Source organism: Somniosus microcephalus, chromosome 5, assembly GCF_052327205.1.
Source record: "Somniosus microcephalus isolate GS21.2 chromosome 5, FLI_Smic_1.0, whole genome shotgun sequence".
In the NCBI taxonomy this organism is placed as follows: domain Eukaryota; kingdom Metazoa; phylum Chordata; class Chondrichthyes; order Squaliformes; family Somniosidae; genus Somniosus; species Somniosus microcephalus.
The window spans coordinates 72,488,690-72,507,749 of NC_140991.1; the positions used below are offsets into that span (position 1 = coordinate 72,488,690).

The window sequence follows — 19,060 nt, forward strand, 5'->3', positions numbered from 1 at the left end:
ATAATATTTTAGATGTGTTGTATCCATGCTTTTAATAATATGCTTACCTAGAAAGCAAATGAAAGACACACAAATGCTGGGAATTTGAAGCAAAAATAGAAAAACTTGAAAATGGCTTCTCTGGCTCCGTGACTTTGTCCAGTAAGTAGCTGAACTGTAAAGACTAGGAAAGTCTCAAATTTAATTTCTGATCTGTGATGTGTTAATTGATCTCTGCTGAGCTGACAGTAGGAGTGCAATTGGTCTCGGTGCCCCTGGATTGGGGAGGAGAAAATCAGGTTGGAATTCAGTTGTTGATCCCTGTCCAAAAATCCCCTGCTGGAAGGGCATTTGTGTAGAAGATTGGGTGATAACAGCATTGATGACCAGTCTGATGCTCCCTATGGTATAATTGCTTTCTGATCACTGTTGTGGCTTATACACGATTAAGGACTACTTGGGCAGGTTGTTGGGCAAGGTAATACAGGGTGCCCAATGCCTCTAGAATCCTACCTCATGTAGGAGACAATGCCTGCAGGAGAGAAAATTATAAAGGAAACAGAACATGCTGGAAAGACTAGTTGCCATTTTAAAGGGAAAGATGGATTAGTGTTTTAGTGGATGTGTTTAGTTGATAAATGTAAACTTGTCTGTATTTCAGATGCTGACTGGCCTGCCTCATTTCCAGCAACTTCTGTTTTTGTTTCTCACTTCCTAATATAGTGTCATTTATCCTGTCACTGATGCATTTGACGGTGCAGATTAACGCTAGTCATTGGTGCATCAAAAAAAGTTATGGTTACTTGTGGGATGCATAAACCATTGACCATATGAATTGTACAATTGGGAATATTTACTCCATAGGGTAGTGATGAATTTATTTTATTCATTCTTGGGATGTGGGTGTTGCTGGTAAGCCCAACATTTATTGCTCATTCCTAATTGGATAAATTTAATTGATTGGTTTAAGTGGGTTCATTATTTTGCAAGCTGAATTTACAGGCGCAATGTAACTTCTGTTTCTTGGCGGTTTCAATCTGTAGCACCATGCAGTGTATCTTTTAGTTGCAAACAACTGAAACTGAGTGACTGTATGTTGCATTTGATATAGGACTATTGGGCCAGAATTTGTTTCTGTTCTATATTCATTAATTCCTCAACTTTTGTCATTTTTATGCCCCATGTGTTCACATCAGAGAGAGAGGAAAAAAATAGAAGCAATTTATAAAAAAAAAAAAAAATTAAAAATTTCCAATGCATTTTGTTGCACACAAAGAAAGCTACAATAATACCAGGGGGAGAAGAGCTTCAGTTGTGACATCCTGACTAACCACTTGATGGCAGTGCTGTGGAGCTTGCCATGTGGTGATGTGTTAACTAAAGGACACTGGAGATTAGTTAGAAATGAATAAGAAGGAGCTGTATCATATGAGTATTGTTTTAAAGGTTTCAATGATGAATTCCTTACATTTAGCATTGGTATTTAATACTGCTGAAGTCAACGTATATTTCTGAGTGGGTCTCATAAATGCACTACACAATTTTCAGAACAGAGCTTCATTTTTTTTAATTGGCTTTCCCTTTCTCCCCCCCCCCCCCCCAAACTCCTGGGGGGAAAATTTTTGAATTAAAATTTAAATGCGGAATCTTTATAGTTTCATCCAGATGTTTCAAACTCTTGGGAGCTTATGCAGAAAGTGCTGCGAAATCAAACCAAAACATCAGGTGTGATGAGTTTGTTTGGAAGTAATTGGAAATTGCACATCTTTATTAAATAAATATTCACTAGCTTTGAGTTTTTTTAAGTGTTTGTGAACAGCTTATGAACTAGTTACTGAAAATGCTATAGCCATAGATGGAAAGGGGCCTCCCTTAGAAACCTGTTATGCAAAATTCAGATAACAGTGCAAACCTTAAAACATGTTTCTAAAGTTCTGCTTTACCATATTCATTGTTGAAAATGTTACCAAAGACTAGCACTAAAGAAATGGCACTATCCAAAGCAGGTGCATCTTGCAATGGTCAGGAAACCATCCATTCAAATAGCTAAAGCAAACCAGGAAGTTAGCAGTGGGTGGGGAGTTCCTCTTGATATTTGTATTGGTCAGTTTTTGCAGTTTTTTTTACTTTCCACAGTTGCCTTTGCATGTTATGGTTGCCTCATAATTTGGCATTTGCGTTAGGAGAACTGTTTCAGGAAGTGTTCTGTTAAGCTCTGCACTGCTGTATAAATTGCTCAGACAGCTGCTGGATGGAATTTGGAGTTGAGCACGTGTATATTTCCATGTGTGCAATTTTAAAGTCACCGTTTGTGATGGTTATGCTGGGGAAAACCGCAAAATAGTTGTAAACTGCGACTTTAAAATTGCGTGCATGGAATGGAGTGCTTCAGCAGCGCGGCTTGCTGTCAGCCATGGTTTTTTTGAGGTTATTAAAGACATAGTTGCAAAACACCAACTTTTAGTTTTGTGTAGCATCTCTGATAGTTGCATTTATTTTGGAAGTTTAAAATTCCCAGCATAAATAGTTTTTAGGACTGTTGAATAATTTCCTTAAAAGAAATGTCCTCACTTTTCCACTCACCTCGACATCCACACTGGTCTCCTGTATATTGGGGGTTTTCTATTGTATGCTTGTCTTTGTGCATCTGCTTTCAGCTTGTCTAGTTTCTTCAATGTACTAGGTATTTTTTTTAAAATGTACACATACCTGATATTTGGGATGAACTAGACCAGTTTGTAGGTTTAGGAAGTACCTAGGAGACCCGACTGCTCTCATACTTTATCCAAAATCTATCTTTCTATTCTGCCATTTTTAACCATACAAAGAGATAACTTATCTTTAAATTTATTTTTAAATTGTTAGATATCCTATATCAGATGTTACTCTGATGCTACATGTAAGAGAATGCAATGATTCAGATTTGAAAATACTGCAATTTGTGTCAATTGTTTCCTGAAATTATGCGCTATCCGATTTATCACAACAGTAGTTTTTTTGTCTGTTAATTTAGAAAATTTTGCATTTTAAGAAAAGGCAAAGATGATGGTGTGTTTCTATATATAGTGTAACTCTAGGTTGTCTTGATTGCTATTTTAAAGATATGAGCTTCCAAAGTAGTAGTTGTAGATCTGTTATTAACACCTGGTTAATAGCATGTGTTCAATTAGGGTTAGGCAGTGACATAACAGCAACAAAGGCATTAAAATTGAGCACATGCTACTCTGGGGGAAGAAGGTGGTATGTGTTCATTTTACTTTACAACAGTTGGAAAAAAATTCTTCATTAGATAATGGTAAGAAAGAAAACTATCTAAGATAGTGATAAATTTGGTAGTTGGTTGTAAACCCCCAGCAATTAATTGTGGAAGTAATCTATGTTCTAGGGATTTAGCTGATTTTAGCTGTCCCAGTGGAAAGGGAAAAACCCTTGCCCCCACAAAAAACATTGAGCTGATGCACTGCTTCAGCAGCTTTTTAAAAAAGGATTTGTCCGTTTGCTGCATAAGCTCGCCTGACGCTCTGCAGTACAATCCCACTTTTTGGAATTCCTCAGTCTACCAAACAGAATATCTGTCTGAAGCATATGCACAGTGGCTCAATTGAATTATCTAACTTTGTAAACCTTCTGAGTGCAAATCCTTCTGAACCTCCTTTTGTGTTGGTTGTACAGCAGCTCAACACTGCACTGACTTCTGCCCATATATACGTCCCTGCTAGACAGAGGTTAAAAGTAACTACTCTTAATTAACCAAGATAATCTCCTACAATAAAAACTCTTGCATCTCTTTTTGTTCTGCCCAGCATCAATGCTCTGGATTGCCTAATACTACATCTTTAGCTCTGAAAATTAAAAGCGGTAAGGGCGAGTCATGTTCAAACATTATTCTCTCGTTACTACCCTAACCAGTTACTGTAGAAATTGGCAACTATTATATTACTTGTGATATCTTTGAGAAAATTTTTAATTTAGTGAAGATGAGTTCTTAATTAAAAATTGATGGGGGTGGGCAAGGATCTACACAGCATCCACAGAGCCAGTTCATACATCAATATAGTTTGCACTTAAAATAGTTCACATCAGGGAGATGTAACTTATTGACTAATTGTTCACCTAATTCGTTTATTGAAGTAGCGACTATGCGCTGAGCTGTGGGATATTACTTTTATCACGAATGGTACTGATCACTCATTTGCTGCTTTGTCATTCATCAAGTTAGCCCACTTGTAGGGTATAAGTTGTATCCTATGCTCTTCTTCATTGCAATCCCTAATACTTTTAGTGCTTCCCTGTTAAAAATGCCACTGCTGTTGGAGAGCTTAGTGAAATCTCGCAATGCGATTTCTGTATTAAATGAAAAGAGCTGTATAGTGGTCTTTATCTTTTTTCCCCCTCATCTTTATTACAATTATGGCTCATGATTCTCGTGATTCAGAGAAGTACACAATTGTCATGGGTTTGAATCCTGATAGTATATGTTAGTACAGTGTGTTATTGTGGCAAATAAAGGTGCTTTGTACTGTAATTCTGTACGTAATGGTGAATTATTTGCAGCTTTCTATTTAATTAATTAACATGGTTAAGCATCAGCACAGTACTGCAATTGTACGGATAAATGCATAGGAGATATAAAAACTGTACTGGCAGCACTCCTGATCATTTTGGTCTTTGCTGTGCTAACCTTGTTCAGAATTCTTTCCAAGGCTATAGATTATACTTCAAGCAAGTAAATCTAGCTTGTCAGGAGCATGCATTTCTCACATTTTTATGATTATGCTACCAGTTACATTTATAAAAAAAAAAAAAACAAGGCTGTGTTTGTGCAAACAAAATACTGCCCTAATTAAAATTGGCTTTGACCTTCATAATTAATGATGGTTTGTAACTGCAAGTCAAGGACTGAAAGATGAATAACATTTTTTTGAGACTAGATAAGGCGCTGTAGGAGAACTCTTCAGTCTACATACATTTGACTTGGAGTGTGCAATATTGCTTTTTATGTCTTGCCCTATTTTTTTTATTGAAGCATTTTAAGTTTTAAAAAAAAATTAAAAAAATTTGGTAACATCTATTGGCCATTTCTGCTGGATTTTTTTTGGTAGGTGGAAGGGGTGATTATTTTTGTTTAAATAGTGAGTGCTGATGACTTCATTGAGAGATCTGGCCACAAGGAGTTACCAAGCCTGAGATAGCAAACAAGCTAAATTAACATCCGTAAAGATGGTCATTTACCCAGTGTACTACAACGATTCTATCAGCTCAACCATGTATGTTAATTTAGCTTTCTTGTAGTGTGTAATCCTGTACTGCTCTAAGGTAGTTCCCATGGTGACATTAAGACTTGCATGTTTTTTAAATGGGCTAAAAGTAGCAAATTTGTTGTAATCATCATTTTGATTTTGTTTAAAAGAGGAATTGATGTAATTTTGTATTTAACATTAGATTCAGAGAAGGTGATGAGAAACAATGGCACAGAAATGATGCCGTGGAATACAAGCAGATGAGCACTTAACTGGCCATCTTAAATTCCCTTCTCCAATATTTTAGTGAAGGCATTAACCTGCCAACGTTTCTGCCAAAATAACAGAGAAATGCTAGACAAAAACGTTAAATATTTGCTCACTGGTGTAATTTCAGGGCCAATACTTCTGAAACTGTTTTAAATCTATTTTTAAGGGCTCTGGTTCGATCTCTGGCCTGTGCTGAATTAAGCTGTTCAGTCAGAGCAGCGATGTTGTGGGGGGGGGGGGGGGGGGGCGGCGGTAAAAGAGGGAAAAAAAGGACTCTGCTCTCAATTGGTTTCTAATGACCCTTGCTAAAAATGTGCATATGTGGATGTTAGGTGAGGCCAGAACTGGGCCTCGCTGTGATGCTTTCTGTGGTCGAACAATTCTTTGTATTAAGGTGGGTGCCCTGTGCTATGGATCCATACTTCAGTGTAAGCAACCACTGGAGAAGAGTGGGGGGAAAAAAAATTATGAAGTCGCATGTGAATGGAGTAAAACTTGTGATGTGTGCTTGCTGATATCACCCTATGATGCCAAATTGTTAATGTCTGATTTTAAAATTGTCAAAGTTAACTGGCCCAACCGAACTGTGAACTAAATGTTGCAGATCTATATCGATGTGACCAATAGAATTTTTTGTTTTTTGTTTTTGGCATTTAAAAAATGTTGAGGTCAATATGAACAGCAGCAATGAATTGTTTCATTCGGGGCTTGTTTTTTAATCCAAGTAGTCTAATTTCCTGATGCACTTAAGAAAATGTAATAAATAATCGCATCACCGCCTGGAGCTGTAATTGCAGATACAATATTGCTGAAAGTGAGTTTGTTCTTTTCATCAGCTTTATTCAATTTACAATTTGTAAACACAAATTTTTGGAGGTACCAATTTTTTGCAAGTACCCTGTACTAAACTTTTTAATTCTCCAAAAAGTGAAACAATGGCACCTTAGAATCAAACAAATATAATTAGAAGTATCTGAGAGAATTTGTAAGCTACTTCGCAGTATTATGTTTGTTGCCTTTGCTTTCTCTTCTCTGTCTTGAGATGGTGAGCAGGCTCCTCGGTATCTGCAGTACTGCTCTTGAACTGGCTGTTACACACAAGGGGTGATGTAGCATATGGGGAAATGCCTGACCCTCTTCAGCATCTTCCCCCTGTTGTAAGCATGGACCAATGACTTAGCACTTTGTGAGCTGGGCCACTGTATTTGGTTCGCAATCTTTTTTTCCGCTCTGAATCTAGAATTCCCCCAAAAAATTGTGTACACAGTTAAACCCAGAAAATGCTGAATATGCACAGCAGATCAGTTAGCCAAAAAAGGACAAGGCAGTTTGATCATTTTAAATAGCGATCCTTTGTTCAGGTTTCTGACGAAAGGTATCAATCTAGGTTACAAACTTTTTTTTTCAGATGCTGTTAGACCTATTTTTAGTGTTTCTCTTTTTTTATTTTGGATTCCAGCATTTGTAGTAATTTTTTTCTTTTTATCTATAATCCAATTTTCAGAACACTTTGTATTTAATCCCCCCAAAACTGCTAAAATTGTATTCTTATGTATTTCTGTGAGCAATTAAATTAACTATCTTGATGAGTAGTAGTATTAGAATATTCATTTTATTAACTCCTTGAAATTTGCACGCGGACTATTCGGTGTTCAAAAAGAACAGTTGTGTTTAGGGTCATCGTAATTGGTGTTGACATACGTAAACAGTTTTAATACAACTAGAAAATTTGTAAATGGCAATATTGTCATCTTGCATGTTTATAGTCAAGCAATCTAATAAATATTCTGGATTTTATAGAGTAATACCTAGTCTATACAAAAAATATAATCCTATTTACTATTACACTTTAGGTTAGAGTACAGAACACTGAGGCCTAGATGGTTGAATTCCTTGTATTTTTATGCAGTCATTTTGACTTTTGCAATGCTAACAATAAAATTGGCTAAAACAAGATGTGCACAGGTCACCTTATTCCCATGAGCTATTAAAATATAAATTATAGGGAGTATGTCTGCTATAAACTAGCAATATCAATAGAGAATTCCAACAATTTGCTATACATGAACTGTAAGGGTGCAAAGGGATTATTTTCAAAGAATTCTCAATTTTATTTTTCAATGTAAATTTTGAAATTATTTAGGGTTTAATATTCTCAAGAATACATCAAACATATTTGTTCTTAATAGCAAATATTCAGGTTCCAAGTTTGATTTGAAATTTAAGTTGTAGTCTAAATACCTTATTTGCTTCAGATACCATCCGTTCTCCAAATTATTCTTGTAAGATTATTTTTAATGTCACTAGTCACTTTTTTTAGGGGTCGTGTCTTGCTTTTTTTCCCCTTTAGTATAAATTGTTAACAAAGCATGTTGGAAACAGCAGCGTTGAACAGGAGGACTAAATGTTCAGATAACACTTGTCGTACTATTGTGTTAATGTCAGTCTGTTATTTCTGAAGCCATTTACAGTATTGAACTAAATTTATATTTCAGAATTCTTGAATGAGCCAGTTTTTTTTTAAATTACACCTGCTATGGGTAACATTCTCCCTAAAACGCGTATGAAATTTAAATATGGGTTTGAAAGTGCAGTGGTGGAACGCTGCAGAAAAATTGTAAAGTGCTGCATCATGCTTAATACTGTATTACAAAGATGAAGATTTACGCAAGCTTCTATTTTTACTGTTTCCTCTGAGAATTAGTTTAGCATTTTTCTTAAAGAAAATCGGAATCTAATTTATTCTGTGACAAAATGCATCTTGCAATTTGTTTATAGAAACCTTTTGGGGGAGAATAATTTCCATCTTTACATAGGGAGGGTTATTGAAGTTCTCCAAAATTTGAATTGTATTGTGAAATATCAAGCATCTTGGACAGATATGCTGTACAGTTGTGTTTACAATTAAGATAATGCAGTAAGACGAATTAGCTAAAGCTCTGTATAATTTATGGTATTTTCCAATTTAAGTTTCAAAACTGAACAGTTTGTGCAATAACTTGTATTGATTTTGGAATTGCAAAATTGCTGCCTTGATTTTGTTTTGTGTTGTGCAGATGTTGTATGTAAATCTTCTAATTACTGGCTTGTGTTAAAAGCTAAAGTGTTTGCAACGGTCTCACTCATGAGGGTTGAGGTCTCTCTTTGACCGAAGAGGATAGAGTGTTGCTAGAAATATTAATGGTTGTATGCAGGTTTTCTTTTTTTAAATCCAGTGCAGCAATATACAAAGGTTGAATAAGCAGAGCCTCAGTCTCCATGCAAGCAGGTGCCTGTTGTTGAGCAGTATCATGTTATTAACCTGGTGTGATCCCCTCCCTGTTCCTTTTCTTCACTGTTGAACAAGGCCCTTATCCAGAAGGTTTTATACAAAGTATACTGACTTTTTTTGTGTTGCAGTAGTTCAGAGAAGTGAAAAAGAAAAGGAAGTCCGAACCAATGACTGTTTAGTCATGTGCAGCTGAGTGCAGAACGCGGCTGTTGCTCAAATTACATTGCCCGAGGAGCTGCACTGGGTCCGCTGTCTTCCTCGATCAGAACACTACGCTAAGAGCCTTATATATTTCTGACAAAGTCGACTTTGTATTTTTGCAGGATGCTTCATCAGCAGACATCAGGAAAGCCTATCGGAAAATGTCTTTGATCTTACACCCGGACAAGAACAAAGATGAAAATGCAGAAATTCAATTTAGACAAGTAAGGGCAGCCTTTTATTTATTTTATTGTACCTTTTTTTATATTTTGTATTTTTGTTTAAATATTTTGCATTTTTACTTTTTTTTGTTTTCAGTTAGTGGCTATCTATGAAGTTCTGAAAGATGAAGAGAAAAGACAGAGGTATGATGTTTTATGAAGCCCATTAAAATGTATATTCTCTTTGGAGTTGGCTATCTATAATCTTGAATTAGTTGAATGATAAAAGGCATAGTAACTTGTTTTTATAGTGTTTGTTCAGATATAGTCGTGATTGTTTTTGTTCACTGGTTAAATACATTCTTGAAATTAGTGTGTCAGTAATAAAACTGCATGCTGTGATTTATGATGAATAATGAAGCTACTCTTTACTGCTATTTAGCTTGCAGTCAGTGTACGTGCACAAATACTACTGCAGTATACAAATAGGCTTTGGTATTTTTATATGATTAAATTCTTGTTACACACGTGATGCTAATTTCACACGTGTGTGTGTTAAAAGCTTCTGAGAGCTATACTCTTTCTCCGCTTCCACTGCCTCCCTGCCACTAGAGCTATAAATCTGCCTTATTCTGGCATTTCATGGCAAGTACTGCATTTATGATCTGCTATATTGAATTAAAGTGGTAAGACTGTCGTTTTTTTCTCCCATAGCAATTTGGCAAATGTATTATTGTTTTATATTGATTCAGAGTGCTAAATATTTATTTACACTAGTTCCTGGATGAAAGTAGTAGTATTTGGAGGTTAGAGGACCACAAGAGTTTAATAGTTAATCCCAGTATAGAGGATTTTTAAGATGTTGACCAGTCATCTCTGGAGAAATGTCAACAGTTTATGCGACCTCTGTTAACAATACCCCTTGTTAAAATATTACATTTTTAAAAAATCCACAAATACCTTAAACTTAATTATTTGTGGGAAGGACTGTTATCACTTGCTCGTGAGGCAAGAACTTGTGTGGGAGGTGATTGATTGGATATAATTGGATTGTAGTAGACGCAAGCTGGTTCTTTAGGTCAGATTCCATGAGCTGGCTTTAAATGTTTACACTGCTAAATCTATCTCCCTATCCAAGTATAGACTTGTTGTTTGAGGGCCTGCGAGTCTGGCGGGATAAGAAAGCCGTGTAAACCCCGGAAGCATGCATGCTTGTCTCCTGAAATCCAATCTTAAACAGCGTAGTATAAAAATGGGTTAAGAACAGCAAGAATGTAGTGCTTCATTTTATCCATCTTTTAATTACCAAGGTCATATCATTTATATTTTAATTAGTGGTTTTTAATTTCACTTTTTTGGAAAAAAATGAAATGCCTTATCTTAAATTAAGTGTAGTCATCTAATATTTTCCATTGATATTTATTTGAAATTCATATTTGCCTAGCTTTGTGTACAGTGTTTTTTCCCCACTGCATTTTTGTTTAATTGCATAGTCAAATTCCAAAATTAAAGATCACTACACCAGTTAACTGTGCAAAATATATTATAGCAGGTCTAAGAAAACTTGCAAATGCTGGAAATCTGAAATAAAAATAGAATATGCTGGAAATGTACAACATGTCCGTCAGCATCTGAAAAGACAGGTTAATGTTTCAAGGCTTCATCAATGCTGTGATAAAGGATGTTGGCCTGAAACCTGCCTTTTCTTTTCAAATAGTGTTTAATCTGCTGAGTATTTCCAGCATTTTATTTTGATTTGGTATAGTAGACCAATGGACTGCTGAGTCTTTAGGAATAAAGAGTAACTGGTATTTATTTGATCAGAATTAAAGAGAAATTACATGGCAGCTGACCTACTAAGCCATTTAAAAATGCAACACAACTGTGCTTTTTAAATAACTACCTAATCTTTTCATGTAAATTGTAGGAATTTTCTGAGTACATATTCTTGTAAAATTTCCAAAAGTACATTTTTTTCTATGTGCAGTGAGAGGACCAGTGAGTGGACATTTTAGTGTGTGTGCGTGTCTATATGTATATACAGTATGTGTTTTGGAAGATATGCTGTTTTATCATGAGTTATTTTGAGCAAAGTATGGTACTTGCAGGGAGTGCATGCTATATGCAATACTTTTCTAATATATTATAGATCGATAAGTCATGTAATTTTGTTTTAAAGCTTTCACCCCTTCCCTGTGGGGAAACAATTAGCTTCTCTTTACTACCTCCCCAGAAAGACACAGTTAAGATCAGGACATCTGCATGCACGAGATAATCTGAGTGAACCTATATCCTCCAACACTGTAGCACCCAATTTCCTTGCCATTAAATAATTGTAATGAGACCGGTTTCAATTTTAAAATGTTTGCTTATTACCCATAAGCTTCAAGGATAATTGCATATAAATTTACAAGCATACATATGGAAAAGAACGATGGGAAAAGACCATCTGGTCCATAAAAGCCATCCCATTCAGAATTGGGCAGCCTTGTACACCATTGGCAACCCCCGCCCCTGCCCCCCCCCCCCCTGCTCTGCAATCATGCAGTCTCCTGGGACAGGGGGAAAAATCTGAGGTCAATTTAGGAAAAAAAACTCATGGAAATTCCTCTCTGATCCCCAAAGGCAGGCAAGCAAGCCCCAGGAGACCAGAGCAACTCGTGAGTTTTGCTAATCCCAGCTACCCTTATTATAGCATGAAATGTCCTCTCTCAGGAACTTATCCAGCTCCCTTTTGAGGGTCTGTAGGGAATCCATACTTACTGCATGCTGAGGTAATCTGTCATAGAGGCTGACGACTCTCTGAAAAGAAATACTTCTTGGCATTTAACCACTTTGCTGATATATTTTATACTTGTGTTCCCTCGTTCTCCCATCCCTATCTAGCTCAAATAACCTATCCAACTGGACAGAATCTATTCCCTTCATCATTTTAAGTAAATGACAATGGCTTATATAGAGCTTCTTGTGCAGAAAGACATCTGGGAATTTTGTTTCATAAATAAATGTAAATTTTTCTGTTGTGAATCAAATAAATGTTTCTGTCGTGAATCAACCTGAAGTCTCAATTTTAAAAAGTCCATTTTACTTTCAGGCAAATTTAAGTATTTAACTTAAGTTTAGCAGTTACAATAAATCCTTTTTCTAAAATTCTTGGCTAGAATTTATGCTTGGGATTATATTCTAATATAAAGAGTGACAGTATTGTTGGTAACTTTAAATATTTCGCAATTCTGATATTTAGAATGAACAGAATTTAAAATGACAGTGTTAACTTTGTATTAAGAACAAGAGAAAAGAAAAAAAATCAAACTGATCAGTATAAAATATGCCAGAACGAGCTTTTACTTGTGGCAGGAATTGTATTCCATCACCAGGAGGCAGTATTCAATACAAATTTGACAGCAATAGCAATGGGTTATGAAATGAATGAGTGGTCATTTTGTGAAGTATGTGCTTTAACATGCATTTTAATACCTTAAATTCTGGCTAAAGTGGAAAGCATTATTGTAGATATCTACTGTACACTGTTAAAGAAAAAAAAAACTCCCAACCTTTGATCCCCCAAATCTGTGCTGCATTAAACTTTCTCTTTTTTAATTGTGCTGTAACATTTGTACAATACTTGTATGTAGTACAGTCCTTTCCATTTGAGAAGGCCAGATTTTGCTGGAGCGTGGCATCTCGTGGCGTGCCCCATGAGTGAGGCATGTTTTAAGTTTTAAAATTTTTTGCGCACAAAGTTGCTGGAAGTGCGAGTTGACAACGGTGCAGTGAGGGCAACAGGGCATTTGGGACCTCGGTGAACAACTTGGACAAACAGCAGATCTCTAACGAATGAGATTTAAGGATTGAGAAATAAAACCGAGAAGGACTGTGAATTAAAGTGGGTGAATTCAATGTCACATCAGGTACAGAAAGAGGAATAAAGAAAGACAGGTTGTATTAAGAGCGAGAGAAAAAAGAGACGGAAAGGAGAAGAAAGAAAAAAAAAAATTAAGTGATTTGATAGTTTTAAAATCTCCTGAATCAATTTACAACCTGAGAGAATGAGACTCCACACTTATAATTGTTCGCTTTCTGGACAAGAGAGGTTGATTGACATTCATCAACAATTATCACGTTAAAAGGGTTCTTGCACTGTTAATTACTAGACTTGACTTTCTGTGGCGAGATTAATGTGCAAATGCAGCAACTTCATGAAAATCACAGGGAGGTTAAGCGCGCGATGACTTTCGCAACTTGTGGCAATTCACAGGGCACCTCTTCCTCGCTACAAGTTGCTGGTCGATTTGCGCATTTGTTCAGACGCTATTAATTTTTCAGCAAAATCTAGCCCATGGTGTTTGTTAAATCAACAGGATTGACAGTAGTATGATACCTTTTTATTGGATCAACACAAGTTAAAACATGAAAGCTATTCAGATTAAGTCTGCGGAAACTAAAAATCCTAAACCATTTTCTATCTGCAACCATTGCACTCATTCCTTTTAACCCAATTCTAGTGATATAAGATTGCTGTGTAACACATTGTACCTTTTTGCATAACAATTTTTTCCAATTATTGCAGAAATGTATATAGTTATAAAGTGAATATTTTGGCATAAAGGTTTTAAACTGGTGTTCCAGAAACTTGAGTGTGTATATGTGCATGTATAACTTATTCAATCCCGTGTCTCATGAAATGGATCATTAACATGACTTGCAAATCAAAACTATTGTTGCAGAAGTCTGCCAGTCCCATCTGCTCTGTTGTTATAGCTGGAAAAGCACAATCATTATGATAGTTAAAGCATTCCATTTTGGAGCTTCTTCGCTCCTTCCCTGAAGGTGCTGATTCTTGCTAAGATGCATGGTTACATGGATACCGATATCCCTCTATCTTCCCTAAATGGCTATTCCTCATTTTGTTGGAAGCCTATTTCACTGCGGAGGGCATTATAGCCAAGCCAGATGCCTACATGAACATTTTCTCGCAGGTGTCACTAGATAGTAACCAACCCCTCCCCCACCTGATGTCCTAATGGAGAACTAAGTTAGAACTTTGCCTGGGACCATTTTGGCTTTGTACCCTGTCATGCATGCATTTACCCACTAAGGCACTGCGGTACCTAATTAATATTCTGCTATTGTATCGCTGATTTTACAGAATATGTTCTGAAAAATATAGGCAGTATATTTTTGTAGAATGTTACTTCTGTACAAATTGCCTTTAGTTTCCAGCTGTAGGTATTAAATCTTGTGTATGGCGCACACTTTCTATGCCAGTATTTTCAGTAACGCTTTTTATGCCAATATATGGAATAGAAACTGCGCTTATAAACATTTATAATGAGAATCTACCTGTAAACATTTCGCTGTGACACTTTGACGAGCCAGTTAAATCTCTTGTTGCTTTTTGGAAAGAATTTTGTCTGCCATTTCTTTTCTGTGAAATGTTTTAATGTCAAAAATAAGGTTTTGTAACAAAATATACATTACACAGTATTTACAGCACCGAAACAGGCCATTTAGCACAGGGATCTTTTACATAAAAATGTGGAAACTAAATGATGTAATTGTTGCTTGTTTATGGAAATTTATGTTTATTCGAGACTGTGTACACCTCCAGCTGAATTAATTTCCCAATATGCATGCCCAATGTGCGCTGGATGGACAGAAGCAGAAAACTTTAGCTTAAATGCTTTTAAGGCAAGAAGGTAAAGACGGGAACTTGCTGATGACTGGGAAAGCAGTGTTGGATACTTGAAAGTGAAAAAGGGTCTCTGGCTGGATCAGGTAGGAGGCTGACCGATGGAAAAATGGTGGGGAGGTTGTGCCTGATTTGTCTGAAAGGTCCAAAGGCTGTTTGGGTCCTATTTTGCTGAGCCCTCTGCTGCAAGAATCTTCTGCCTTCTATACTGCCAAATCCTGCACCCGTGTGCTCTGAAACCCAAGACCCCTTCTCCCCACCCCCCCACCCATTCCCAGATCCTAAGACATGTTTTTCAGTGCTCATTAAACTGCTAGACTGCATTCCTAGTTTTTCTTGATCCCAGAACTGCTGCTAATGGTTCAAGACACTGAAACAGCCCCTTCCCCTATACTCTGGGATCCTAGGACCCCTCTCCCAGTGATACTACATTCCAGGACCTGCCCCAGGGTTGCCAAAACCATCCTCTCCAATATTCCCGGCACCATCTCTCCCAGTGCTTCTAGACCCAGGGAGACCCCATCAAAATAATGTTAGAGCCTGATACCCCATCCCAGTATACTCCCTTCTCAGTGTTGCCAAATGGGACTGCCTCTTCCCCTTCCCCCAACCCTGATTGCTGGTAAGTAGTATCTCTTGTAATGTTATTTGGCAAATTACCCTGTCTTTACAGATATTAGTTGCTCTGTGTCAGGGGTTGATCACCACAATCTCAAACAACGACTTATCTAGGGCGACTTTCAAAAACTCATACCAGTTTTCCACCTTGTCCCAAGGAATGTTTTACAGTTACTGGTTGCCCTCTGGTATTTTGATAGTTGAGCTTTGATGGTGAATGCCAGTAAGCAATATGATAGCGGAGGACATCACATCAATGCCTGATCATGTCCTCGTCTGATGGGCGCACTTCTAACAGTTGTTGCTGGATAGTGATCAGGCGCAAGAACCCTTTCTGACTGATGTTTTGCTTCCCAGTTAATTAAATAAATCTGGAATAAAAAGCTAGTATCAGTAATGGTGACCATGAAACTATCGGATTATCGTAAAAACCCATCTGGTTCACAAATGTCCTTTTTAGGGAAGGAAACCTGCCATCCTTACCTGGTCTGGCCTATGTGGGAATCCAGACCCACAGCAATGTGGTTAACTCTTAACTGCCCTCTGAAATGGCCTAGCAAGTCACTCCGTTGTAACAAACTGCTACAGAAAACAATAAGAAGAATAAAACTGGATGGACCACCTGGCATCAACCTCGGCACTGACTTGGGACATGACGATGGCATTCCCAGCCCAGTTGACCCTGCAAAGTCCTCCTCACTTACATCTGGGGACTTGTGTCAAAATTGGGAGAGCTGTCACATAGACTAGTCAGCAACAGCCTGGCAGTCATGCTCTCAGAATCATACCTTTCAGCCGATGTCCCAGACTCTTCCATCACCATCCCTGGATATGTCATGTCCCACCGGCAGGACAGACCCACCAGAGGTGGCGGTACAGTGGTATACAGTCGGGAGGGAGTGGCCCTGGGAGTCCTCAACATTGACTCCGGACCCCATGAAGTCTCATGGCTTCAGGTCAAGCATGGGCAAGGAAACCTCCTGCTGATTACCACCTACTGCCCTCCCTCAGCTGATGAATCCGTACTCCTCCATGTTGAACACCACTTGGAAGAAGCACTGAGGATAGCAAGGGAACGCGATGTACTCTGGGTGGGGAACTTCAATGTCCCATACCAAGAGTGGCTCGGTAGCACTACTACTGACCGAGCTGGCCAAGTCCTGAAGGACATAGCTGCCAGACTGGGTCTGCGGCAGGTGGCGAGAGAACCAACATGAGGGAAAACCCTACTTGACCTCGTCCTCACCAATCTACCTGTCACAGATGCATCTGTCCACGGCAGCATTGGTAGCAGTGACCACTGCACAGTCCTTGTGGAGACGAAGTCCCGTCTTCACACTGAGGACACCCTCCATCGTGTTGTGTGACACTACCACTGCTAAATTGTATAGATTCAGAACAGATCTAGCAGCTTAAAAACTGGGTATCAATGAAGCGCTGCGGGTCATCAGCAGCAGAATTGTATTCCACCACAATCTGTAACCTCGTGGCCTGGCATATCCCTCACTCTACCATTACCATCAAGCTTGGGGACCAACCCTGGTTCAATGAGGAGTGCAGAAGAGCATGCCAGGAGCAGCACCAAGTGTACCTAAAAATTAAGTGCCAACCTGGGGAAGCTGCAACACAGGACTACATGCACGCTAGGCAGCATGCTATAGACAGAGCTAAGTGATCCCACAATCAAAGGATCAGATCAAAGCTCTGCAGTCCTGCCACATCCAGTCGTGAATGGTGGTGGACAATTAAACAACTAACGGGAGGAGGAGGCTCCATCCTCAATGATGGCTGAGCCCAGCACGTGAGTGCAAAAAAACAAGGCTGAAGTGGCTGCAACCATCTTCAGCCAGAAATATCGAGTGGATGATCCATATCGGCCTCCTCCTGACGTCCCCACCATCGCAGAAGCCAGTCTTCAGCCAATTCGATTCACTCCATGCGATATCAAGAAACGGCTGAGCGCACTGGATACAGCAAGGCTGTGGGCCCTGACAACATCCCGGCTGTCATGCTGAAGACTTGCACTCCAGAACTAGCCACGCCTCTAGCCAAGCTGTTCCAGTACAGCTACAGCACTGGCATCTACCCGACTGTGGAAAACTGCCCAGGTATGTCCTGTCCACAAAAAGCAGGACAAATCCAATCCGGCCAATTACCGCCCCATCAGTCGACTCTCAATCATCAGCAAAGTGATGGAAGGTGTCATTGACAGTGCTATTGAGCAGCACTTACTCACCAATAACCTGCTCACCGATGCTCAGATTGGATTCCGCCAAGACCATTCGGCTCCAGACCTCATTATAGCCTTGGTCCAAACATGGACAAAAGAGCTGAATTTCAGAGATGAGGTGAGAGTGACTGTCCTTGACATTAAGACAGCATTTGACCGAGTGTAGTGTCAAGAAGCCCTAGTAAAATTGAAGTCAATGGGAATAAGGGGGCAAACTCTCCACTGGCTGGAGTCATACCTAGCACAAAGAAACAGGGGAATCTAGGGTTATGGGGAGCGGGCAGGAAAGTGGAGTTGAGGCCAAGATCAGATCAGCCATGATATTGAATGGTGGAGCAGGCTCGAGGGGCCGAATGGCATACTCCTGCTCCTATTTCTTATGTTCTAAAGATGGTTGTGGTTGTTAGAGGCTAATCATCTCGGCCCCAGGACATCGCTGCAGGAGTTCCTCAGGGCAGTATCCTTGGCGCAGCCATCTTCAGCTGCTTCATCAGTTACTGTCCTCCATCATAAGGTCAGAAGTGGGGATGTTCGCTGATGATTACAGTGTTTATCTGAGGAGCTGCGAATGGAACTAATGAAGCAGTCCATGCCTACATGCAGCAAGACCTGGACAACATTCTGGCTTGGGCTGATAAGTGGCAAGTAACATTTGCGCCACCCAAGTGCCAGGCAATGACCATCTCCACAAGGCTTCTTCGACAGCACCTCCCAAACCGGCAACCTCTACCACCTAGAAGGACAAAGGCAGCAGGCTCATGGGATCACCATCACCTGCAAGTTCCCTTCCAAGTTACAAACCATCCTATATCGCTGTTCCTTCATTGTCACTGGGTGAAAATCCTGGAACTTCCTCCCTAACTGGGGATACTTTCACCACAAGGACTGCAGTGGTTCAAGAAGGCAGCTCACCACCACCTTCTCGGACAATTGGGGATGGGCAATAAATGCTGGCCCTACGAGCAACGCCCACATCCCAGGAACGAATTAAAAAAAAAAAAAAAAAAAAAAAAAAAAAATCTCTAGCCAAAGGGCATTTGTCCTAACATCAAGTAACTCAGCACAATCTGGGAATCAAATCTGGAACCTTCCTGGTTCAGTTGCTCACTGGATAAATTAATTGAATCGTGAGAACTCTTTTTCAGCTTAAAATTAATAATGTTTCTGCATGCTTCACTGTTCCCGCACCCCTCAATTACATAGGATCTACTGTACAGAAACAGGCCATTTGGCCCAATCAGTCCATGCCGGCGTTTATGCTCCACTTGCCTCCTCCAGTCATTCCTCATCTAAATCTATCAGCATAACCCTGTATTCCCTTTTCCCTCATATGTTTGTCCAGCATCTATACTATTCGCTTCAACCACTCGGTGGTAGCGAGCTCCACATTCTCACCAC

At 38.9% G+C, this 19,060-nt stretch overlaps 1 protein-coding gene across 1 annotated transcript in view; it reads left to right on the forward strand.

The window, feature by feature from the left end:
* Positions 1 to 18,681, forward strand: part of LOC147117113 (dnaJ homolog subfamily C member 1-like) — an 81,049-nt gene extending 62,368 nt beyond the window's left edge. Inside the window, exons 2-3 of the mRNA XM_085987808.1 lie at positions 9,084 to 9,185; positions 9,280 to 18,681. Of these exons, the coding sequence (XP_085843934.1) occupies positions 9,084 to 9,185; positions 9,280 to 9,342 (165 nt within the window). The 3' untranslated portion in view covers positions 9,343 to 18,681. The remainder of the gene's footprint in view (positions 1 to 9,083; positions 9,186 to 9,279) is intronic.
* Positions 18,682 to 19,060: the final 379 nt, after the last annotated feature.